Source organism: Lissotriton helveticus, chromosome 12 (genome assembly GCF_964261635.1).
Source record: "Lissotriton helveticus chromosome 12, aLisHel1.1, whole genome shotgun sequence".
In the NCBI taxonomy this organism is placed as follows: Eukaryota; Metazoa; Chordata; class Amphibia; order Caudata; family Salamandridae; genus Lissotriton; species Lissotriton helveticus.
In genome coordinates, this window is record NC_136073.1 from 283222065 (window position 1) to 283247708 (window position 25644).

General features: G+C 46.7%; 1 protein-coding gene across 2 annotated transcripts in view; it reads left to right on the forward strand.

Annotated features, from left to right (window-relative positions):
* ABCC12 (ATP binding cassette subfamily C member 12) overlaps window positions 1-25644 on the forward strand; it is a 1077363-nt gene that overhangs the window by 785447 nt on the left and 266272 nt on the right. For both annotated transcript variants that reach the window (XM_078670535.1, XM_078670536.1), the window contains one exon: window positions 17114-17320. In XM_078670535.1, the coding sequence (XP_078526661.1) occupies window positions 17114-17320 (207 nt within the window). The remainder of the gene's footprint in view (window positions 1-17113; window positions 17321-25644) is intronic.

The following is a 25644-nucleotide window of genomic DNA, read 5'->3' on the forward strand; positions in this document are numbered from 1 at the left end:
CGATTGTGGAAAGAACGTGGGTTTCTGACTTCACATGGAGCCAAGATACAGCATGGCTCAGTTGGTGAATGAGCTCCTTGAGTCACTTACTTTGCCGTTGCAAGTCGCGATTGTGAAATGCAGTGCACATAAGAAGGTTACTGATGATGTTGGTCGTGGTAATGCATTTGCTGATGAAGTCGCGAAAGAAACAGCCAGGGATGTGATGAGCCGAATGTATGTTGCAGGCCCTGCGAGATGGGTTGGTGACATTGGAATGTGCGAAGATACGATAGAAAGCATGAAGTCTATTCAAGCTGAAGCTACAGAGAAAGAGTTGAGTGTGTGGAGAGAGAGTACGGGTAAATTGGATGCAAATGGTTGTTGGGTTGAATTGTCAGAACATCAGCGATGGTTGTTACCCGATGCGTATGTGTTTGCAGTGGTTACAATGGCCCATGGAATGGCTCACATCAGTGTGAAAGGGATTTGTAAGTTGCTGGCTCCAGTATGGCAAAATGCTGGAATCCCTAAGTGTGCAGAGAATGTGGTCAAGAATTGCATGGTGTGTCTGAAATACAATCCTGGTAGGGGAACCCCAACTCCAGCTGGTCATTTTGCGCCTCCAACGTATCCGTTCGAGGTTTTGCAGCTAGATTTCATCCACATGGAAAGGTGCAACAATTTGAAATACGTACTCGTTGTTGTTTGTGCCTTTTCAAGATGGGTAGAAGCATATCCCCTGAAAGACAACTCTGCCATATCCATAGCTAAAGCCCTTGTCAAAGAATTCTTCCCCAGATTTGGGTTACCGAGAATGGTCTGGAGTGATAATGGGAGTGAATTTGTGGGTCGAGTGATGAAGAAAGTATGTGAAGGGTTAGGAATCCAGCAAAAATTCCACGCTGCAAATCACCCCCAATCAGCTGGATTAGTAGAGTGCTATAATGGAACTCTAAAACTTAAACTGGCCAAGATACAAGCGAGCTCTGGTCTTAAATGGCCCGATGCCTTACCATTAGCACTTCTATCGACAAGAATGACTGTGCATTCACGAGTGGGACTTAGTCCTTATGAAATTGTGTTCGGCCGCCCGGGGAGTGCCTTGGCCGACAAAATTCAGTGAAATTGAACACCCTGTATTGCTTGATTATTTGTATGATTTGACGGCTAAATTGCGTGTTTTACACCAACAGGTTCACGATACTCTGCCTCAGGTCTCTGAAACTCCAGGACACACTATTGATCCTGGTTCGTGGGTCTTGGTGAAAAATTTCCAGCCGACAAAGAATGATCAGCCCTGCTGGACCTGCCCTCACCTAGTAATTTTGTCAACGAGATCAGCCGTTCGAGTGCAAGGAAAGAAAAACTGGATCCACGGCGTACACTGCAAGAGGGTCCCTTTGCCTCTGCCGTACGACCGGTGGGTCCAGGAGGGTATTGCTGACTCTGAGACTGAGACTGTGCCTCGTTTTCTGCCTTTCAGCGATGCACGTGTAAAAGGAACAAAATCTGAACGTGAAAGTGACAATCTTTTGCAAGAAGCTGTGCCACCGTCAATTCGATTGGACACTACCGAGCCTGAACTCTTGTTCCGAGACCAGACATTACCTGGAAAAAGCCGTTATAATCTGAGGCCTAGAACTATGGACAAATAAACACTTTGCTATTTTTGAAAGCGCAGCTCTCCCATCTGAGAAACTTTTTTATTTTTGTTTTTCGAACCACCATCCGGGTTCAGCTGGAGGGTCGCGGTTGCCGAAGTCTTTGGAGTGCAGCCAAAGACGTTAGGTCGACGGTTCTGATTGGTCTAAGGGAGTTGCCCTGGACTGACAGAAGCATTCCTTAGCATAGAACACCCTACCATCGCGAGCAGCAATTAGAGAGGATGGAGTTTTTCAAGATGGAGAGACCTGCCAAAGCGATGAACTTTAAAGCTGAAAGTTGTAGAATGATGACCAAGAAACGTTTTTTGATATTATGCATTTTCATGTTGTTCAGTGTAATGATGTTTTTATTAGGATATGTTTTATTCTCTTTTCGAGTGACATTTGCGCCCACTGCACAGCCCATGTTTCCTTCCACTGTTTCCTCACATTCTTTTCACCCTTTACCTGAAGATGAGTCCGTTAGAAGATTAGAGTTTATCAATAACTCCTTTGTTCAGCTTTTGCACCAACACCAATTAGTAGTGAACACGACTAACTGTTGGGTGTGTGGTCTTATGCCTCATACTACTGATAAAGGTATCCCTTACCTGGTCCTGCCTTTCAGCCATAATGGTTCTGTGTGGGCATACAGAACGATGTTTATCTACGCACATGAAGTCAACCCCCTACGTTCTATAAAAGATAATCCAAAGAATAGTGCTCTAGTTAAGGGTATAGTAGATATGATTAGGGAAGACACTTCCTATGAGAGTATCCCGAGAGATGAGACACTAGCATATATTGGATGGAACGTGACCGGATATGGAGTTACTCTGAGTGAGAACCAACGAGCAAAGAGATCCTCCCCGATTTGGATTGTACCCCATCAGGGCCACCTATGTCTGGAAGGTAATGGCAAGAATCCCAGAGCTCAGTTAGGGAAGAGTATCTGCACGGAAACGTATATTTTTCCCAGACTTCCCCTTCGTTCCTAGCAGCTAAGGGTACCTATTTCATCTGTCATGATAGAGCCTACACATGGTTGCCCCCTGACTTCTCGGGCACGTGTTTTGTTTCGTTCCTGTTGCCACCGACCTACACCGCTGCGGCAGATTACCACAAGACAAGGGTAGTTAGAGGTGTCTTCAGTGAGAAGGACACTGCCGGACAAGAATTGGGAGATTTCTTGAAGGGTTTTCTGCCGTTTGGGGACCTATGGTTAACAGCAGGAACATAAGGCAATTGACAAGGGTGGTCGAATCCACCATAGTTGAAACTGCCGGTGCCCTTAGTAACTTGACTGCTGAGCTCCAGTCGGATCGTCTTATGACTCTTCAGAACAGAGTTGCACTAGATGTCATACTTGCAGACCGAGGTGGGGTATGTAAAGTGATCCAATCAAGTTGCTGTGTTTTCATTCCAGATAATGCTCCAACAGTGTACCAGGCCATTTCCAGACTACATAAGATCTCTGAATCTATTCATGTGGATAACGGAGATTGATCGTTGATGGGGTGGTTCTGGGAACTGTTATCGGCCTGGGGATGGAAGATTCTGATGGTGATTGGGATGATCTTAGCCATTCTTTTCCTGTTCTGTTTGTGCGTACAGTGTGCTCCTGCTTTATGTGGCCTCTGTGCTACATTATGTGTAAGGAAACCTGTATCGAGGGACGAGCTAAGTAATAGGATGATGCTACAGCAACATCTCAATGATTTTAGGAATATAGACCTGGACTCAGATTAGCGTGAGTGTAGGTTGATTGCCTATGTAAGGGCAAAAGGAGGGTCTGTAGTACTGAAAATTCTGACGCGTGTCATAAAGCTCGTCGTATCATGACGATTTTTGTATCAGCGGACCGAGAATGACGAGTATACCATATACAAGCATTTATGGCGTATTCGAGTGACGAGATCACCCTTGAATCAGGGATTCCGTTCTGAACCCCCGGGTTCTATTTTGTGTATAGCAGCCATTTTGTGGTTGCCCTCACATAGGCCGATGACTAAGGCCAAATAAGTCTTTTGAGACACGTACACCTTTAGCTGACTTCTAAGTGACCTGGGCAAGCTGACTCCACCGCCCGAAGCCAAACCTGTTCGGCCAGTTCCTTTCCCAGTGGCTGACCGAGATTAGGATCAAGGTGCCACATGCCATAAACCTTTCATCGCACACAACTATGCCTAATCTTACACACACCTGTCTCTGTTTCTTGCTTTATGGCCTGCTTTACGAGGAGGATGTGCCCAAAGGGGTCTGTTCGATATCTGATGGAAGTATTGGGCCTTGCCGGGAAATTGATTGTGGGCTGGGCGAACTGAAAAATGGACTTGTCATCATGATTCTGCTTTTTCTTTGTTGTGAAAATATGTGAATGGTCAACTGTAAAATAAGGAATGTTTGCCTAAAGCATAATATTTTGTATAAAAGAAGGATGGCTGGCTTTGTAAGTTGAGCAGTCTCCTGAGAATATACACCGTGTTGTACTTCTAGGATACCTGTTACTGGCTGCAGCCAATAAATTCGATCTTTGACTTCACCTAGAAGACTCTTTGTTTCTGTAGTCTGGGACAGGAAGGACTCGAAGTCTTAGGGTGTGTTCCCTGGCACCGCTGGGTTCTTAAAAACCCAGTACTTTAGCGGTAATGGCGGGTGTGATCTATCTAAGTCAACATTGGCTATAGCATTGAAGACTCCACCCATGAGCACTGCGGTCGTCAGTTATGAGATTAACTGTTGGGATAGTTGCGCCAGAAATTGTGGTTGGTCCACATTTGGGGCATAGACACTTATAATGCTCACTTTCCTACCCTCCAGTCTCCCTCTCAGTGCCTCGTGCCGGCCCACTATATCTGTTAGCTTACTGGTGCCCTGAAAGGGAACCCTAGCCCTAACCCAGATCATAGCTCCCCTGGCATAGGCAGAATATGTAGTGTAGAATGCTTGTCCCCGCCATCTCTTCTGCAGGGCTTGGCCCTCCTTAGCCGTGAGGTGTGTCTCCTGAAGGAGTACTATTTGTAACCCGTCTGTTGAGGTAAGAAAATACTTTATACCGTTTGATGATCGTATGCATGCCCTGTATATTCCAGGTTAAGCACTTATACTTTATGTTATTCCCCATGTGGTTGTCCCTTCTTCTGTGGTCCATCTCTCTGCCCAACTTGGCAGAGCGATATTGTCAACAGTGGCCTTAAGAACATCTGGCTTCTCGGGTGATGTCCAGGCTAGTTTGATGGGAATGCCACTTGTTGGATCTCATCTCTTTGAAGAGAAGGCGGACTCATCCTTGGAGCAGTTCTAGGACTATTGTTCCAACAGCCAGATCCTTGGGCCTCTAAGTTACACCATGTGGCCAGTCTAGCTTTCACCTCTTTCGTGGCAACAGAAGGCGTTTCCAGCTGTGCCAACCGTAACCCAATGTGTTGTCCCAACACCACTGACATGAATATGTGGAGCAATTTGTGTTTCCCTTCTCATCCATTCAAGAACATTATAACAGGTTGTCAGGTTTGCCGAGTGCAAGCGGCCAGGGAACTACAGTTATGTCCGGCTCTTGCACTGATGCAGGTGCAGAAGGTAATAGCGAGGTTTGATTAAGACCCGACTACACCCGAGCAGTGATGCTTTGCTTTCTTGCTCTGGGTCAGAATAGTTATTCTGTGGTCCTCATTGCACTTCTGGGTCGTAACGGCTCCTACTAGGTTCACCTTGCCTGCTCGGCGTTCTGCATCTTGGTGTCCCGGTTCTTGTTCCTGCTCGCAAGCTAAATCCAGTATAAACGCAGCCGGCTCTGGTCCTCTGAAGAGTCTCCTTGGCTTTCTAACCCATGCAGTGGGCTCCAAGCATTACCCTGAATGGTTTACTGTCTTTGGTGGCGCGCATAGCACAAAGTACCAGTTGCTTTGCTGTGCCTACTACTCTGCGCTTGTTCGCTGTTTTCTGTTTTTTCTAAATACTGCCCTCATTCTTATATCTTTGGAGCTCCAGGTTGATGGAGGTCTTATTTTACCTTTGTTATGTCATACTATTACCTGAATATAGAAAGCAATAGTTCTATACCCTGCTGCTAAGGAGTATACATTTATGGGGACATATCGGAGAGCCATAAAGTAGTTTATTATTGCTTTTGAGGTGGGTTTCTTTGAGGCATTCCTTTGATGCCTTCCCTACTAAAATACCTAACACTGCCTATAACACGCTTCGCTGCTCTTTCCTTCTATCCAGATATCTGCACACTCTTACTTACCCAAACCATCCATATACACAGTAGAAGGGAGTTTTCCAGGTAGATACTAATTATACTAAGGGAATAGTGGTATTGGTAGGGACATAACTCTGTGTATACTAACCTCTTCTCTTGTTCTCTCTCTTCCACTCCATTGTTTGATTTCCTCTGTCCCAGGCTGGGACACGACGTGGAACATTTGTCTTTTCCTCCTTGTTTTCTTTCCATTCTTCCCCAGGTTACTGTGAGTACTTTGACTAAGTTGGGTACAATAGATGATCCGGGGAAGTTGAGGACCTATACGCTATTTGCATGATGTTCCTGCAGAAACGTGAGTAAACCTGATAGAACGCGAAGCCTAAACAGAAAATACATATTTCCACCCGAACGTCATGGAAACTAGCCAAGTAACGCTTACAGATTTGGCCCACATGCTGGGCAGTTCACAGAAGGCAATCCAGGCCTTGTCAGTACGGATGGACACTCTACAGAGAGTTATGAGAGCTGAACCTAGTCCAGGACCTACCCTCATCTCAGTCTCCTAGTACTAATGTCCGTGTGCCCCATTGCCTCTCTTTGGCATTCCCCCGCATTGGAGCTCTCCTACCTGCATCTTCAGATGATCTCGTCTGCTGTACCAGGTGTCCACGATGGGGAGCTCATTTCTCGGTGCCTCTGATATGTTTTAGTCTCGTTCGGAACCTGAGTCCGTGCCTGACCTGCCCGCTTCTGAGTTGTCTCGGGTGGGCTCCTTCCTGCTGATTAGTGCCACTACTTGCATGGCATTGCAGCGTTCTAGTTGTGTCTTCGCATGCTTCGGTGCCAGTATGCCTCTCCTGGCATCTCTGTTGTGAGATCTTCTGCGTCGGCTTCCTCAGCGTCCTAGGTCTTTTAGTGATGATATTCCTCTGTGCTGTTCCAGCCAGGTCCATGCCTCCTGCGGAGGAGTGAAGAATTCCGTTCCGCATCGGGTGGACACCAGCAGTTTTACTGGGTATTGCATTGCGTATTTGTATTCTAGTTGGTGGAGTTTGGCTTTGATGCTTATGAATGAGCTCCGTTATTGTTGGACAGTTGAACATGTCTTGAGAAGTCCGGGAAGAGGCGCACCACCACATTGTTGACTTTTATTTTTCCTTTACGTTGAGCTTGAGCCAATATGTGGTCTCTGCTGCAGTAATGTAGTAGCCTCGCTATCACTGATCATGGCGGTGCCCCTGGTGTGGGCGGCCTTGTCGGCACTCGGTGCATTCTTTCCAAAGCGTAGAAAGGCGAGAGTCCTTCTGGTACCACCGCTGTGCACAACCACCCCTCAAGATACCCTACCATGTCCGTTCCTTCTATTTTCTAAGGGAGACCCGTTCTTCTAACAGTATTTCTTCTAGAGTGGTTTCCTGCATTCTCTGCCCTGAGTCCGAGGACTCTCACCTTCGATTTCAGCCCTGCAAGTTGTGCTTTTATTTCTGTGAGCGCCGGGCCTGTTTCGGAGAGTTGATGTTCATTGGTTGAGACTCTTTCCTTGCGGCGTCGGTGATCTCCGCGTAGTGGTCCCAAGTATGCCCCAATTGTGTCAATTTTGGTCTCAAGCCTCTCAATCGAGGCATTAATGGCCTGCAGGATATGCTGTAGGGTCAGGCTCTCAGGTGTATTCGATGTTGGGGATGTGTCACACACTCCCCCGGAGGCATGTCTGTCTGTGTATCCTCCTCCTTCTGCTTAATCTGTTTCCTCATTCTCTGCTCAGTATGACAGTGGGTGTCCTGTCGTTCTGAGGTGGGGGTAAATCAGTTTATCTCCTTTAGGGGGCCCACCATGCTGTTCTGTGTCTCAGGCTTCTTGCTGTGTGCGTCCAGGGTGGTGCGGGCTTCGGTGCTCTGCCCCGGTAGCCGAGCTGGCGTCTCCTGTGCGTTGCAGCCAGTCAACTATATGTAAGTTGAACAGGAAGGCGCCCTGCTCTAATCATGCCTGCCCCAGCCACACGTGTGTTACAGTTCAGGGCGCGTGGCACTTTTTGTATTTCACCTCTTTACATGATCTGGTATAAGGCTCTCAGGAAATGGAACAGAGGGGAAGGTGGGCCTCCAGCTGCGGCATTATCAGTAAATTGTTTGTTTTTGGCTGGATGTGAGCATGTCTTTGCTCCTCCGCTCTGTCCCCGCTGTTTCTGGCCCAAGTGCTCCAACTGCGGGAAAGAGGTTTCCAACTCCCTCCTTTGCGAGCGGTGGTGCTCTCCCTAAGTCTTCGGTCATTTGCGACGGCCGGTTCCCTGTTGTGCTGGAGCCCCCACTACTTCTCAGCAGGCCCGGGTCTGTTTCAAGCAGCTAGTACCTCTCTTTGTGTCTCCTGTGTGGCTATCTGTGGTGGGAGCGTCCTCCAGCTAATGGGAGCTCATACCGCCGGCTGGCGACGCCATTTTGTCTTTGTGCATACTACTATCCCCCTTTGCGCTTTCTTGAGAGTTTTCGGGACCTTTCCTGCACTGTGTTCCCTGCTCAGCTGTTGCCTTGTTTTGCGTTGCTACAGGCATCCTGATCTTTAAACCGGGGGATCCCCATCCCTCTTATTATGCAGGTGTCATTATCGGTATCGCTCCCGGCGCACTTTTCCCCAACGGCGGGCAGTCCTTCGGTATTTCAGCCCTTCCGCTGCTCACCCACAATTCAGGTGTGGGATGCCCCCAGCCTGCTTGGCCTGTCTCATCTTTTCAGTGCCGTTCTAGCTGCTGTGCACTGCAGACGCGTCCGTCTCGTCACGGGAATACTCAGCTCCAGTGGGCACCGCCATTTTGATTTCTCATCTCCTTTGTAGCGGACTTTTCTGTTTCACTGTTCTTAGCGCGGCCCCTCCTTGTGGGCGTCCGCGATGACACCTGCCTGGTCTTGGGGTGCAGGACTACAGTTATCATCCGTTCTTTTCCCCATGGGCCATCAGGATGGATCCGAACAGCGGCCTGCGGGACGTAGCTCACAAGCTCTGCTGCCTATTCTATCGGCATCCAAGCCACGCCCCCTGGTGAACCCCACCATAATGGTTGTTGGAAGAAAAGGGGGGCCTGTGAAGATGGTCCTATCTGATAGAGACTTCTAGCTGCGGATTCCTTACCTTTGAATACCCCAGGTGTCAGGCTGGATCCTGAAGCTTTTGTGCGTGCTATTGGGTGGCTCCATTGGTCTCCGCGTGAGATTGTCAGCCTCATTAGTGTAAGTTATGATGTTACATTCACTTATATAGGCGCCACACAGGTGCGCCGACGTAAGTTCTTTTCTTTCCGCACTAGTTAAGCACAGATCGGGATGAGCTAACCCTCTGACGCTTTTTGGCAGTTTCTTTTTACTTTTTGTCGACCAAAGCCTTTTGGATGTGTGCAGGGATGTTTCCTAGAAAGACAGGGTTTAACCTGTATGCAGCTGTCACTGCGCCATGTCAGTATCCGACCCATACCTCGTAAGTCTTCGGTGTCTGGAGTGTGAACAAGGCTCGAAGTCATGCTCGGACTGTCGGGCCATGCCTCCGAAGACCTTACAGGAGCATGCTATGAAGCTCCTTGCGGCCTGGCAGTCGTCAACGGCCAGCGAGACTCCGCGGGGAACCCTATCAAAGAATAGGAGGTTGCAGGACTGTTCCCAGAGCCCCAAGTCTTCTTCCTCCCATTCGAGGTCTTTGGGACACTCGGGGAAGAGTCACAAGAAAAAGAATAAAGAATAAGTCTAAGTGAACTTCATCTTCTCATCAACTATCGTCTATCGATAAACGAGGTAAGGCACACCGACGCTCTAGGCACGGTTCTGCAGAGCTGGAGTCAGGGTCCACTCTATGCCTCCCCCATTTCCAGGAGTCTAAGTGACCCCTTCTCAAATAAAATAATTTTACGAGGCCTTGTGTTGTGTATTTCAGCAGGCAGATCCCTCTGGTGAGTATTCGGTCCCGCTGGCTCAGAAGGGGCTCCCTTGGATTTAACGGTATCAGCTCTGGCGGGGCTCATGGATCTGATCCCAGATCTCGGACAACATCGGTCATGCCGAAGTAACCTTCGGCGGTGCGAGACACATCCTTATCCTCCATGACTTGGAGTTGAGTTGGCATCGCACAACACAAACTCTGGCGCTGGTATAACCCAGAGGTTCTATGTTATGGCCTGGTCATTTTTAAGACTTCTCAGACAAGGTAGAGATGTAGCACAATTCACCAATAGATGTGGACTTGACATGACTGACCCACTTGGCAGAGCGATATTGTCAACAGTGGCCTTAAGAACATCTGGCTTCTCGGGTGATGTCCAGGCTAGTTTGATGGGAATGCCACTTGTTGGATCTCATCTCTTTGAAGAGAAGGCGGACTCATTCTTGGAGCAGTTCTAGGACTATTGTTCCAACAGCCAGATCCTTGGGCCTCTAAGTTACACCATGTGGCCAGTCTAGCTTTCACCTCTTTCGTGGCAACAGAAGGGGTTTCCAGCTGTGCCAACCGTAACCCAGCCCCTGTCTGCACGGACTTCTCAAATTGTGTGAGGACATGGATGCAGCTCATTCTGACCATGGAATGGAAGCCAGAAGTCCTTCGTTACCCAGCTTTCGGCAGCCGCATTCTCCAAGCACTCCTAGTCTGACTCCGCAAGAACATGCTCCTCCAGTTGGAGGGAGAATCCATTGTCATCTCCTCCACTGGAGGTCCATATCATCTGACAAGTTGGTCTTGCAGATTATTCAGGAGACTATTCTCTGCCTTTCCTTTCTGTTCCTCATCTTTTTCCATCACTTCTAGAACGGCTACTCCAAGAGGAATTTATAGCTCTCCTGGCCAAGGGGACTATAGAGGGGTCCCAGTTTCAGAAGTAGGCAGTGGTTGCTGTTTCTGCTACTTTCTGATCTCAAAGAACAAAGGATGTGGCCCATTTTAGATCTTCAGACAATCTACCTCTTCCTCAAAAAGGAGAAGTTCAAGATGTTCACGTTGGCTCAGGGCTTGCTTGCCCAAGACTAGCGGATTGTCTGGTAGCGTTGTACTTGCAGGATGCATATTTTCACAATCACATCCCTATCTTGCCAAGCCCCAGGCATTAGTTGCGATTCAAGGTAGGCCACAAGCACTCTCAGTTTACAGTGCTACCTTTAGGCCTTACTACCGCCCCTCTGGTGTTCACCAATATGTTGGCAGTGGTTGCAGCTCATCTGCGCAGGTTAGGGATTATAGTCTTCCCCACCTCGAGAACTGGCTATTGAAGGCGTCTTCTCCCCAGGTTGTTGTCTACCACTTTAAGAGTAATGCGGACCGCCTTCATTAGCTGGGTTTCTCTATAAACATGCTGAAGTCACATCTGACTCCTTCTCAGAGGCTCCCTTTCATCGCAGCTGTCCTTAATACAGTGCAGTGCCAGGCTTATGCTCCCGAGCAGCAAGTCCAAGATATTCAGGTTATGATACTGATGTTTCAGCCTCCATCTTGGATTTCGGGGACTCTGAGGCTGCTGCGCCTCGTGGCTTCCTGCATCCAGTTTTTAAAACAAGCTCGATGGTATGGGCAGGCTCTGCAGTGGGACATGAAGTTCCAGTGGGCACAGCACCAGTAAATCTCTCTGACATGGTCCAGATCTTGGAAGTAGCTGCATAATACCTGCAGTGGTGGTTAAAGAACCACAATTGGATCAGTGGCAGACCCCTCTCCCTTCCCCAACCAGATTACAGAGTAGTGAATGATGTGTCACTGCTGTGATGGGTCGGCCATCTGGGAGAGGTGTAGATCAGGAGACACTGGTCATCAATTTTTTGGAGCTTCAAATGATCCAGCTGACATTGAAAGCATTTCTTCCCTCTGTCAAGGGGAAGTTAGTGCAGGTGTTCAGGGACAACACCACCACCATGTGGTACTGCAAGAAACAGGGCGGGTTGGGGTCATGGATCCTTTGTCCAGAGGCACTGCATCTCTGAACATGGCTGGAACAGCAGGGCATAACCCTGGTGATTCAACACCTGGCAGGTTTTCTGAATGCCGGGGCGGACAAACTCAGCCATTGATGCCTAGTGGATCGCAAATGGCGTCTCCAGTCAGAGGTGGCGCAAGGTTTCTTTCAGCAGTGGAAAGAACCTTGGTTAGATCTGTTCGCCTCAGCAGAGAATGTGCAATGTCAGCAGTTATGTGCTCTGGAGTTTGCAAGGTGGCTATTGCTTGGTGACTGTTTTCATCGCAAGTGGAGCTCAGGCCTACTGTACGTCTGTCCACCCATGCCACTTCTGCCAAGGGTTCTCAAGAAGATCAAGAACTACCGGCCTCAAGTCATTCTTGTTGCTCTGGACAGGGCAAGGAAAATCTGGTATCCAGAGCTTCTGAAAATGTGCATCAATTCTCCGATCAGGCTGCCCTTTCGGAAGGATCTTCTGTCGCAGAAGCATTGGAGGGTTTTCAATCCAAACCTGCCAACTCTCCCCCTCCATCCGTGGAGATTGAGCAGTGACAGTTGATAGCTTTTGACCTTCCTCCTGAAGTATGTGAGCTTATTTTGGCAGCCAAGTGGCCCTTTTAGCTCCCCTGCATCCCTCTAAGAAAGAGAAATAACTCCACCTCCTGGACCCAAAAAGAGCGTTGTCATTCTAACTTGACCTCACAAAAGACTTGCAGGTGGACGACCAATTGTTTGTGGGGTACATGGGTGCTAAAAAAGGTTGGGCAGTGCAGAAATGGACCATTTCTCACGGGGTCGTTTTCTGCATTGAGATCTGCTAAACCCCGGCTAAGAAGCAGCCCCCTGAGGGTTTACAAGCCCATCCCAACAGGGGGTAGGCTGTGACAATGGCATTGGGTCTGGTGTCCCAGTCCTGGACATCTGCCAGGCATCAACGTGAGTGTCTTTGCATACATTTGCCAAACACTACTGCCTGGACAGTCAGGTCTGCAGGAACAGGCGTTTTGCCCGTTTGGTCCTGCAGGACTTTTTAGTGTGCAGAATTTGTCCACAGACCACCACCAGGATAGTATAGCTTGGGTATATACTTAAAGGTAAGAAATCTTCACCTTGAAGTCTCTGGCAGATAAACAAGTTACTTACCTTCGGTAATGCATTATCTGGTAGAGAAAATATCTAGCTGTAGATTAGACCCACCTATGCCATCCCGCTCTGCGGACTCATTTGTTAGGGCAAGGGTTTCTCCTTTCCCAGGGCCCTAGTTATGACACACATTCAAGTCAGTCACTTCATGGCTCTGCACTTCTGGTGTGGAAAAGTGAAAAGTACTGATGTCCGCATGCCTGTGTGGTGCCTATATAGGTGACTGCGATGTCATAACCACCTCCAGCTACAATGTCACGCCGAGCCCAATGGAGACACCCGACGGCACGCTCAAGGGAAACTGCTTATGCAAATGTTTACGGATCGAGCCTTAAGTCTGGGGAATTCACTGGTAAGGAATCTTCAGCTAGATATTGTCTCTACCAGATAATGCGTTACCAAAGGTAAGTAACTGGTTCTTTCATGGATGATGTCCTGTGTTTTCTGACAAACCCATACACCATTGTCCCAGCATTCCTGGAAGAGCATGAGCTCTCATCAATTGGCGGGTTCAAGGTCAACCACCCTTAGTCCTAAGCAATAGGAGTGGGAATTTCAAGACAGACAGCATGGCCTTCTCTGCTCAAGGTGGACTTCAACTGGTGCCACAGTTTATTGGATCCATAAAGGTAGTGGCCCTGCCTCAGCAAGCGAGGTATAGAGTAATAATCTACCTCCTCTTCTCGAAATACTATTTAAAGACCTCTACTGCTGAAGTAGGTTGGGAATGTCATAGGTTGGTAGGATCACCTGTATAAAACGTAACTTTATGCCCCGCCTTTTGTACCTTTCCCTCTCATTGTCCTTTCAGAGATGTTTAAATTCATTTGTAAGAAGGTATTATTAATGACGGAGGCCCGTAAGTAGAGGGCATGAGTGCCTTGACATCAAAAGGTGTGTTTTGGCTGCACAACTCATCCTCTCTCCCCAGACACAGATAAACCTTGGTGCCTCATGGAACAGGGTGAATCAATGCTCCCCCTCCTCCACCTGTCAAGACTCTCCTGCGGACCTGTTGCACTTTGGGGAGCAGGGTGTGGGCCACACAAGGGACACTACAGTACTGGAACACAGCAGTTTGTTCACACTAGGGCAACAAAAATCCCTCTCCTCTAGCACCAGTGGTGGGAAACCCTGACTTGATAGCCAGATCAATAGACTAATTGACATGGAAAAACTGTAAAGCTATATGCCTTGGTGAGCTTTATGAGAATCGGGCACCTAAAGCTAGGAATCAGTTGTAAAAGAATTCCTGCTGCGATCACATGATCTCTACAGAATAACACAACTCTTGAACTGGGCAAAACAGCCCAAGTACATGCTCTAGGGAGTAGGGAGAGGATCGTGATGGAGAATATGTTCTCGGATGGAGACACCAATAAAGCATTATCACTGATTTACACAGTGCTTTATAAACCCATAACCCTAACTCAATTAACAAATACCATCACTTGGTCTACAGATCTCCTCCACCTTAACTTAGCTTGACTTGACTGAAGGGGGTCGGCTTTCAAATATGGAGGGGCGTAAAGAAATCCGCAGCCTGCACCAACAGAGGGGGAATGCCTTTAAAATTATGTCGCAATGATATCTGATCCTGATTTGTCTACAGTCTACCATTGGCCGCAGTAGCCATTAGCAGGGGCTTGACCATGGTCTTCTACGTGGATGATATAGAGCTGGTAGTGGCACTCTCGAATAATACCGAGCGGGATGCCCTCAAGTTTCAGGGTGACCTTGCGGCAGTGGCTGGGTGGTAGATCGCCAACTGTCTCCAGTTAAGTTCCAACAAGTCGGAGGTATTGTTAGTGGGAAAGGACCATGGTCAGTAGAGCGATCTCTGGTGGCCAGCCAGTCTGAGCAAGCCCCCCTCCTCCAAGCAGGTAGTACAAAATCTAGGGGTTTGGTTGGACTCCTCTTTAAACTACCGAATCCAACCCAAAAAAATGGCAGGGACTTGTTTCGGACTCTTACGGGGGCTCATACTATTGCTGAGCATCTTTGACGCACCCATGCTTCAGGTTATCATCCAGGCGACGATATTGTCCAAACTCAACAATGCCTGCTCTCTTTATTTGGGGTTCAACAAGGCGGAGGTTTTGAGGCTGCAAAGGGCACAGAATGCGGCAGCAATAACCCTTTTAGGCTTGTGGAGGCCCTGTTCTGTGTTCAATGCCATCCGCCGTCTTCATTGGTTACCTGTTGCCAGGCGCATTGAATTTAAAACCTTATGTATTTCCTTCAAGATTCTCAAAGTGGCCACCCCTTCTATCTTGGCCAATCTCCTTTTGCCATATGTCCCCTCACAACCTCTTCGCTCACAGGGCCAGCACTTGGTGGTTGTTTCCAGGACTCGAAGAGTTCGTGCTGGTGGCCGCTGCTTCCATTACAGAGCTGCCACTCTCTGGAACCCACTCCCTGTGCTGATTTATGGCCTCAGCAACTATTTAGAATTTAGGAAGGCTATTAAGACTTAACTTTTCCCTGCTTCTTAGTCCATGTTTGTGCTTTCTGCTATGTCAGTCTTGCTTGGTATCTGCGCCGGGACGCCCCTTTGCTGGGGCAGCTGTAGCGCTTTATGAATCATAATGACATAACATAAAATTTATGACTGTACTGAGAAGAGGTCTTCAGGGCTGTAAAAGATACAAAAAATGTGATACTACTAGTGGTTTCCCTTCATTGGGTCACTAGAAGAGGAAGACATCTGCTCTTTCTCTATGACTGTGTTCAAACTGTTAACTCCTCTGCTGTTGGGAGCCCAATTAGAGATAGCCCACGGATAATGGAGCACGTCACTGCTGTCAATGGGTCAATGGTGGTTCAAAATATGGATGATACACACAATGGAGCGCTTTACGGCGATGTTGAGGGATGCATTGTCCCATTTCAACAAAATATGGGCCCCCTTTCATACATACTTAAAGCGAGACACAAGAGTGACACAACCCCCAGAATTGCTAAGACGGGAGACACCACAAAAGAGGTTGAGAAGGTGGGACTGCACTACCCTGTCGTGGTCCTATGGGGTTTACATGCATTAGGTGAACCTTGGGGTCACATAAAGAGGCATCCTTAGACCCTCCCTCTACTTACCTGTTTTTTCTCTAACACACCCCACTGGGATACCCCACTACAAACTTGAATGGTGGTCAATTGCGATTTCTACTAAATTGTCTCTCAGGCATGTACCTTGTGCAGTATTGTACTGCCTTGGCATTGGAAAAGATTTTAGATAAAGTTGTTAAAAAAGATTTATTAAAAAAGAACACTAACCTAATGCTCAGTGTTTACATTTATGTATTATATATTAGATGCTACTAAAAGTTATGTATAAAATGCATTTAATTCAATTGTAGTACTTTCCCCAAAAGTTAAGTTACATTTAATTTTAAATTGAGCAAATGTACAACTGGTTTGGGTCCTTTATGGCTTTAGTAATTATAGAATTATTATTTAATAATGTAAATTGTATATTTCTTGATAAACTGTACATAACCAGTGTATCTTGTGTGGTCGGTTACCTGTGGTAATTCACACTTTATTTTTTAACTCTCTATTTGAAAAAGCATGGAAGTGCTAAATGACTCCTTGTTGATACCAAACCAACATTTCCATCCACTCCTATTCAGGTCCAAAATATCCATGGCTCTGCTTCATCATGATAACACTCTGCTACTCCCTAATATTTCATTCCCTTCCATTTTTCTTTTTATTAAAGTGTAATTAGCTATCTGCATATCACCTACAGACAACACCATTTGTGTAAGTATTTTACATCTTGGCAATTGCTTACTGCCCTTTTTGCACAAGACCAGTTCAAGAAGGCTGGCAGGCACTTCAACTTTTCCAACCAAATCAGACCCACACATGTTCTCCTAAATTCAGTCCAATGTGATCAATTGCATAGTGGCCAGTCAGATTGCCTGTTAGCGTACATACTCTGAGACTCTGAGAAGGCACTAGTGAATTGTGTGTAGTCTATGAAGACTTTAGTAGGACGGATATAGGGCACTCGTGTGTGAACCTCAGAATTATGTTCTGCAGTCGGTGATGTGATATTCTGATTGAGTCCCATGTACTTCATTTTTCCTCACCTTCTCACCTAACTAAAGTCTTCAGTATTGTGCATGTTTTGGCATATTAAACTGTCAAGTATAACATTCAAATCTTCGTTTGCACTAAATATTTTTATTGAAAGTTGGTATTTCTGTTTTGTAGAGAAATTGCAGTACATCTAGCAATGCAACTTCTGCACCAGTCTGTAATCCACAAAGCATAACAGATAACCCTCAATTGAGCTTTTACCAGTTGATCTACGGAATGACAATTGTGGGAATGCTTGTTTTCAGTGTCATTAAAGGATATGCTTTCACAAAGGTCACATTAAAAGCCTCTTCAAATCTGCATGATAACGTATTCTACAAGGTACAGTATAAACACAGGTACTCATTTTATGAGATAAAGTATGCCCACATTTTAATTTGTGACTTATAAATGTGTAGTGGATTGTTACAGAAAGTATTTAAATCTATCAACATGAAAAGAAGTGTTCTGTTTTGCTGCTATCCTTTAGCATTTGCAAATTGACCTCAAACCAATCACACAATATGCTTCTATAGCTGAGAAAGCACCTCCTTATTTAAGCTTCTTTAAATAAAAACAGATATGATTCAATGCTACCATGTTGTTTATTACTTCAGTACCATTACTTACTACTCATGTTCATGACTGAAGTGCCAAGGCTTCCCTATCACATTCGATACAACTTGAGGATAAGTCCTCACCTTCATGGAGGCAAATCCTTATAACAAAATACAAACACTCTTAAAAGATCCGGGATTCTATGAAGGTTTTTTTTTGTACTATCTCCCAAATGTATACTGCAACCACAAAATCTATACTACACCCTTAATTTTAAACATCACGCACATATTTAACTGGGTCTTGAGTAAGAAATCACAAGAGATCCTTAACAGTTGTTTGTGTTAGCCCCTCACTCATTCTATTTGTGGCATGCTTTATTCATCTGTTCTGAACCTGGTCCCTATAAACCAGGGTGAGTTCAGCCATGTTCCAGGGACCACTTTTGTATGTTTTTCTGCTGGGGACCTTAAATATAAAGATACTTTCAGGTCATCTAGGTATCCCTTTATTGTGGGTGTCTATGGTATAGTAAAATCAGTTTGTGGATGTCTATGGGATATAGTGCCCCTACACCCTCTAATTGTTTAACATGTTTCAGCCTTTTTATGAGTGACTTCTAAGGGTCCAAGGTTTTTTATCAGGACTGTTATTAGTGGCTTGGGAAGGAATATGGTGATTCTATTGTCAAATGGTCCTCTCACTTTTAGTCAAGGCAAACAACGTATTACTCAAATTATGCTATGGAGTTTACTCTTCCTCCTTGGTAGTAATATGTGATCCCTGAAACAAAACAAGATTTGATCAATGTCTTCAGTTATCTTACTTTTCAGAGATAGAAGGAGATATTCAGTGCAGTTATACATAACAAATCACACTTCACACTATACAAGGCAAAGCAATGTTAAATCGTAAGTAAGAATGTACATGCATACCATAGACAGACAAAGAGTATTTGCACTACGGTGGTGGTACACTGAAAACTACACAGTAAAACATGGGAGGTGAGTAGATTGTTGAATAGACATCAGGCTTTTATCCTCACTTTATGCAGAAACATTCTTCAGCATCATGAGAAAAAGAGGGGTACATCTTCCTACAGTCAATATAGTCGTACTCTGCATTGTTGTGAACTATGTATTACATTTTAAAAAGGGGGGCATAATAAGGTAAGGACATTGTGAATCCCATTAGTTCCTAATTGGCTCAGCATATTCATACATTGTAGTGTGCTAACTCACGTTCTCAAAAGTTACCATGTCTTGGTTATTCACCTCCTTAGTGCCTAATGTCCTCTCGTATCCATAACCCTTGTTGTTATGCTTCTGTTTTGATATGTGGGATGCTATGCACTTCTGTGGTATTAAAGTCACATAATGATTTCTTCTCTCACATCATGACATGACTATGTGCATACAAGTTCTATGTGTGATTGAGTTCTGGGCAATGTAGCAAGATAGCAGTTCTCTAATGCTAATGGAGTTTCTGCATTGCTTTATGTACCAACGTTTTTTGTGGGATGCAGCTTCCACAGTTAAACTCATATAAGTTGTAGTTCCATAATCGCCGGGAAGTGTCCTAAAGAACAGACATCTGTGATGTGATGTTCATTTGTATGATAAGTGTTCATCTCCATTGCAAATGCACTTATATCTCATTTAACACTTCTCTTTCATCCAGTATCAGAATTTTAGTGACTCATATGGTAATTTGTGAGTAACTGAATATATTGTTGTACAACACTTTAAATATATATATATAGTTCACAAAAATGATTTATTTAGCACACCGAAGTGCATAACAGGATAAACGGGACGGTCTACACGTTTTGGCTTATCAGCCTTCTACTGGATATTTATTTATTTATAGAGACCTCATACTGATATCTATTCCCTTGTATAAATGTATAAACAAAGGTCTAATCATGACCACTTGTACTCATTATTGGTACATAGCTCAATAAATGTGGCTAGTTCCCTATTAAGTCATCTGTCAACTTCACTTCGTTCCTACATCGGATTTTCATTGAAGATGTGCAGGTACTAATGTCTATTTACATTGGCGTCTGATCACGTCATGTAGAATCATGGATGTTAGTCTACATTACAGTGCAAGTACTCATTGTGCTACGTTCACTAAGTTTCACTGGATTTCATAGTTTATTCATGTCTGATAGCTGCAAGGTCTATGTATCCAATGTTGTTAAAGTTTTAGTACATTTCTATATATGTTTGGGCTAGTACAGACTTTTTCTATGATCACCCATCTTAGGTCATTCTCTGAGACCTGTGCTCAGGAAGTGTGTTGTCCTTTTTGTATTGTGTAAACACCTTTTGTTTCTGCCATCTTCACATATAATGGTCTTAATCTTCCTGGCATTCATCCCTATAAAAGGGCACTTAATTAGGTAAACTACATTTGTAGAGTAAGTTGCAATTTGTGTCGTATCTTTGTTCTCATGGGCTTTGGAGACCAAGTTCTATTTCTTTAGGTGGTTCTGTGTATGGGCATACCAAACATTTTCCACAGGATAATAAATAGTGATCCTAGTAGCACCCAAATGTATCAGTTGGTGTGTGACACCATCGCTCTAGGTCTTGTGTGAACCAGTAGGTCCCTCAGGCTGGTGGTATGTCTATATGAACATAGGTTTCTCAAATGACATATTATTCCAATTCAGAATGTGCCAGTGCTTGCTTATAATATTTGTTTACCTTGTTTGAGCTGTTATTGTAGGTGCTGTCACAGATTAGTTGCTTTGATTCTTCTTTCTGCCAAGAGATTTCCTCCGTGGTTATTTCCTGCTCACTTATTAGCTTTTTCAATTAGATGTTGTGGGTATTTTCTGTCAGCTAGTTTTTTTGTACGTTTTTAGCCTCAGTCTTATATTTAAACAGACTAGAACAGTTTCTTCATATTCTCAAGAATTTGCCCACTGGCAGATTTTCCCTTAGGGAATGTGGATGTACACTCTCAAAGTGTAAAACATTATTTCTGTCTGTGGGTTTTGTGAACACCCTTGTCTTTAGTGTACCTTTATCGGCTCTGATTAGAACATCTATAAAGAGGATTTCTTGGTTGCTCACTGTGAGAGTAAATCTGAAGAATTAATTATGTGTTTTGAGCCAGTTCAGACACTCTTTAGAAGAATCTGTTGTACCATGCCATATGATGAAAATATAATCAATGAAGCAACACCACAAGCATCCATGGTATGGATTATTGGCACATATATTTGCATTTTTGAAGTCGTGATTATAAAGGCATGCTACACAGGCCACAAAGGTACTCCCCATGGCAGTTCCATGCTTTTGTGGTGCCTTCAAATTCAAAGTTGTTTTGTGCCAGAATTAGTCTAGCTAGCCTTATCACAATGTTTATTTGGGCTTCTCAATCTCAATCACCGTCCTTCAGGATGTCCTCCATTACCCATAGTCTTTCCCCTTGGGGGATGATTGTGTATAATTCTTCTACATCAAGGCCTATCATTAGGTCTGTGTTATATGTCAAACTTGATGTGTTTTAATAGAAGATGTTTTATGTATGAAGTCATTTAGGTCACCTGAGGTCATAGAAATCAGTCCACGTAGGTGAAGAGAGGTCTCACAGAAAGACTATAAAAAGAAATTCAAGACTAAGTAGATGAAGCTAGAGAACTGAGCTGGGTCACAAAGAAAGAGGTGGAGTTCTCAATAAAAGAAAATCTTAGAACTTCATACTGTTATACTCTTCCTAATATCCACAAAGACAGGGATCTACCTCCAGGACATCCCATAGTACCCAGTATAGGGTAAGTTCAAGGGACTAGGCCCAACAAACACTGTCTTTCAAAAAGATTCTAATTTAGCTTTTTATTATAATGTTTAATACGTTTTAGGCATGAGGTGTAAGGGATATAGTGGTTTTCGGTGGGGGAGTGTAATTTTTTGTTTGAATATTTTTATTGACATTTCAACATATGGTAACAATACAGAGCCATATTTGAAGGAGGGTAAAGTTAAGGCTATTCGTGCGACGTGCAGCGATGAACAAGTACAGTAACAGCATTATACATTACAATCTTCTCATTCCTTAACCGTCTTTTCCGAAAAGAAGAAAAACATTACATGTTACGAACAGCTGTCTCTCACTGTGCCCCCCACTGGGATGTGTCATCTATACCTACAGAGCCACTAACCATCAGCCAGAATAGAGATGGCTCTGGGTGATTGAGTCAGTGGAGCATATCATGCGATTGTGGCTCATCGCGTGCAGCGAGTGTGTGTCCAGTGGGATGGCATAAGGGCAAGGCGTCGTTGGGGGCTGTTATGGGTGTGGCACCGTCCACTCTGTTTATAAATATCTCCTATGGGTTGCTCATGGGGAGAGAGAGAGTGAAGAGTACAGCAGACAGGTTTCTACATCACTAGGATGTGGGTCATGGTCGCGGGACGCAGCTTGTAATGCAGCTATTCATCACTCGGTAAGTCATAGTGGGTTCTCATCGCTGTCACGCCAGCCGTGTTAGCTCCGTAGGGAGAATATGGAAAAAAGGGAGGGGTGGGGTGCGGTCATCGAACTTGGTGGCGTGGTGTAAGTGTTGTGGTGGGAGCGCTTCGATAGTGGTGGGTTTCAGGGAAGTCATCAGGCGTGCCTGTCACTGCTTGTCTAGTCCCGGGAGGGTGTTGGGACGGTCGCGGGTGGTGTGAGGTGTGGGCAAGGCATGGATGATGGCGTCTCGCCTGTTAGAGTGCGGTGTCATCTGCGAGTACAGCAGCCTCTCCGTCCGGTGGTGCATGTATATCCCGGCCAGGGGCGTCAGGGTCATGGTCTACATCGGCTGCTCCCTCTATTGCGTCTCTATCCCTCCTGGGGGAATTGTCAGGTGTGGGGTCTCCCAGTGATTGGCATTCTCTATGGAAGGAGCTGAGCGTGTCGTCCCATAAATTAGCAATTGGGAACTGTCGCAAACCTGCTGTCTCCTCGTTGTGGAGGATGATGCTCTATGCTCTTGCCCAGTTGTCCAGGGAGGCGCGCCAGTGTTGCGCTAGGGGTGGAGTCGTACGTTTCCAATGTTTGTTAAGCAGTCTTTTGGCCGTGAGGAGGCCAAGGTCCCAGAAACGGGAGTGGACTTTATTATGGTTGTTCCTCTTGTAGAGGCCCAGTAGGCACGCCTCCCATGTGTGCGGTATCGGCATGGTCGTGCATCGCTCGAGAATCAGCAGTACCGACCGCCAGTAGGTTTGTATCTGTGGACACTGCCACAGTATGTGTAGCAGGTCCGCTCCATCAAGCGCACATCTCGGGCAGCTAGCCGCGGCACCTGGGAAATACTGGTTGATTTTGTCTGGCGAGAGGTATGCTCTATGTAGTATGTAAAATTGAATCAGTTTAAAGCGTGCGTTGCGGGGGACGTTTTTGGGGCCTGCTAGCACCATTGCCCATTCCTTGTCCGTCCAGTTCCTCCCCCTGTCAGTCGCCCATTTGTCGCGCAGAGGTTGTAGAGTATGTTGTGTGTGTGTCAATAATGCTTGAGTCAGCCAATGTATCACATGCGAGCCATTCCCCATGACGTGCAGGTGTTGTATCAGTTGATGTGTGGGGAGCTCATCAGTGATGTTTCCCCACCGTCGCGTGTATGCCGCCACTATAGAGGCGTGTTGCAAGAACTGTCCCGCTGGGATGCCCGTGTCGTTGACCAGTGTCTCAAAGGGGATCAGGGTTCTGTCGGCATATAAGTCCGCCATGGTGTCTACTCCCGAGCGTGTCCAGTGCTCCAGCGCAGCCTCCGTGACAACGGATGTAGCCTTAGGGGTGCCCAGGAGCGGAAGCGCTGGGGCATACGGTTTGACAGTTCTAGTGAGCCGTAAGCTTCTGGTGTAGCATTTCACTGCCACATCGACATGTAGTTGTGGTTGATTCTTCGTGCGTGCCAGCGGGTGGAATAGCGAGTGTATCTGCAGGAGGGACAGCGTGTCCGCGGTCGCGGCTGTGTCCTCCAGGTACCTGCCTCAGAGCCAGGCCGACACCCATTGTAGTTGTGCCGCCAGGTAGTAAAGCTCTAGGTGTGGTACTGCGAGGCCGCCTGCTTCTACTGGTGTGTATAATTTGTTCAGTGCCACTCTAGGCCTTCCAGCGTTCCAGATCAGCTCCCTGATCATTGTCTCTAATTCTTTAAAAGTGCGGGCCGGGACATACACTGGGATGTTGGCGAAGTAATATAGGAGTCTGGGTAGCACAATCATTTTCGTCAACGTCACTCTGCTCGGCACATTGAGTGGGAGAGTCTTCCAAAAGGCTATCTGTGACTTGATGGACGTGACGGCGCGCGTCAGGTTGCCATCCAGGATGTCTGGGAGTGTCCTGTATATGTATATTCCCAGATACTTGAATGTGGCGTTGTGCCATGGCAGCTGTTCGTCATTGATGCTGATTCCGGGGTCCGGGACGTCGGGAGCGAATGAGTATGCCCCCGATTTGGCCCAGTTCACCTTGAGGCCCGACATGGTCTCAAAGGTTCGGAAGATGTCCGATAGTTCCGGTGGCAAGCTGGCTAGGTCTCTGAGGTACAGGAGCAGGTCGTCAGCGTATAGCGAGACAACGTGCACGCCGTCTGCCAACGGTATGCCCCAATTCGCACCTCTGCTGCGCAATACCTCAGCAAGGGGTTCTATTGCTAATGAGAAGAGTAGTGGGGACAGCGGGCAGCCTTGTCTGGTGCCTCGTCTGATCTTAATGGCGTCGGACAGTAGCCTACCCATGCGGACACGTACCTTGGGGCTCCTGTACAGCAGTCCGACCAATTTGATGTATTCATCCCCTAGGTCGAATTTGCGCAACACCGCCAACAGATAGGGCCACTCGACCGAGTCGAACGCCTTTTCAAGGTCTAGAATTAAGCACCCCGATCTCGGCCATCCCTGCACCGCGTATTCCTGTATCCGAAACAGCCTTCTGATGTTTCGGGAGGTGCATCTAGCGGGCACGAAGCCGTTCTGGTCGCTGTGCACCAGGGAGGGCACCAGTGGTGCCAGCCGTCTGGCCAGGGCCGACGCTAGGATCTTGTAGTCTGTGTTCAGGAGCGCTAGGGGCCTATACGATCCAAGGAGTGTGGCATCTCGGCCAGGCTTGAGAAGAGACACCAGCGTCGCCTCATTCATTGACTGGGGTAAGGCCAAGTCATCCAGTGTCGCCGAGTACACCTTGAGGAGCTCTGGTATCAGTATATCGGAGCATGCTTTATAATATTCGGCCGGTATCCCATCCGGTCCGGGGGCTTTGCCATTAGAGAGGGCAAAGATGGCATCGCGCAGCTCATCCGCCTCCAATGGTGACCCAAGGTCGTCTCGCTGGTCCGCCGTAAGGGTGGGCAACGTAACCTCGTTAAGGTAAGCGGCGATGTCTGAGTGTGAGGTCTGTAGGCATGACCCATACAGCGCTTGGTAGTGCGCTATAAAGGCTTCGTGGATTTTCGCTTGGGTGTATACCACAGGACCGACAGGTGGCCGTATCGCCGTCACGGGTGACGTTCGCTCCTCACGCTGTATCAGCCAGGCCAACAGTCTACCGGGCTTATCGCCAGTGTGATGCGTGCGGGCTGAATGTGCCGCGTAATTAACATGTTTCAGTTTATCTATTAGTCTGTCATGTTCCGCTCGAGCTTCTAACAATCTAGCGTCTTCGCCGTCGGTCGCTTCCTGCTCTGCCTGTATTAGGTCTGTCTCTAGGCGCCTCAGATCCGTCTCTAACTGACGTCGTGAGTGAGCTTGCGTGCCCAGACATTGCCCCCTGAGCACTACTTTGAACGCGTCCCATTCAATCTGTGGGGTCGATGCCGTGCCAGCGTTATCCTCAAAATATTGTGTTGTTTGTGCGCTTATGGAGTTTCGAAATTGGCCATCCAGTAGCAGGTCAGGCTGTAGCCGCCAAGTAGGTATCGGGGGCCGGGGGTGTTCCCATGCCAAAGTCAGGATGTGAGGGTTGTGGTCAGAGTGTGTGCGACCCATATAACAGGTGTCCGTGAAATGTGGCAGGACCTCACTGGTGACCATGTACCTATCTAGGCGCATGTGTAGATCATGCGCCCCAGAATAGTACGAGTAGGCCCTGGTGTGTGGGTTACGGCTGCG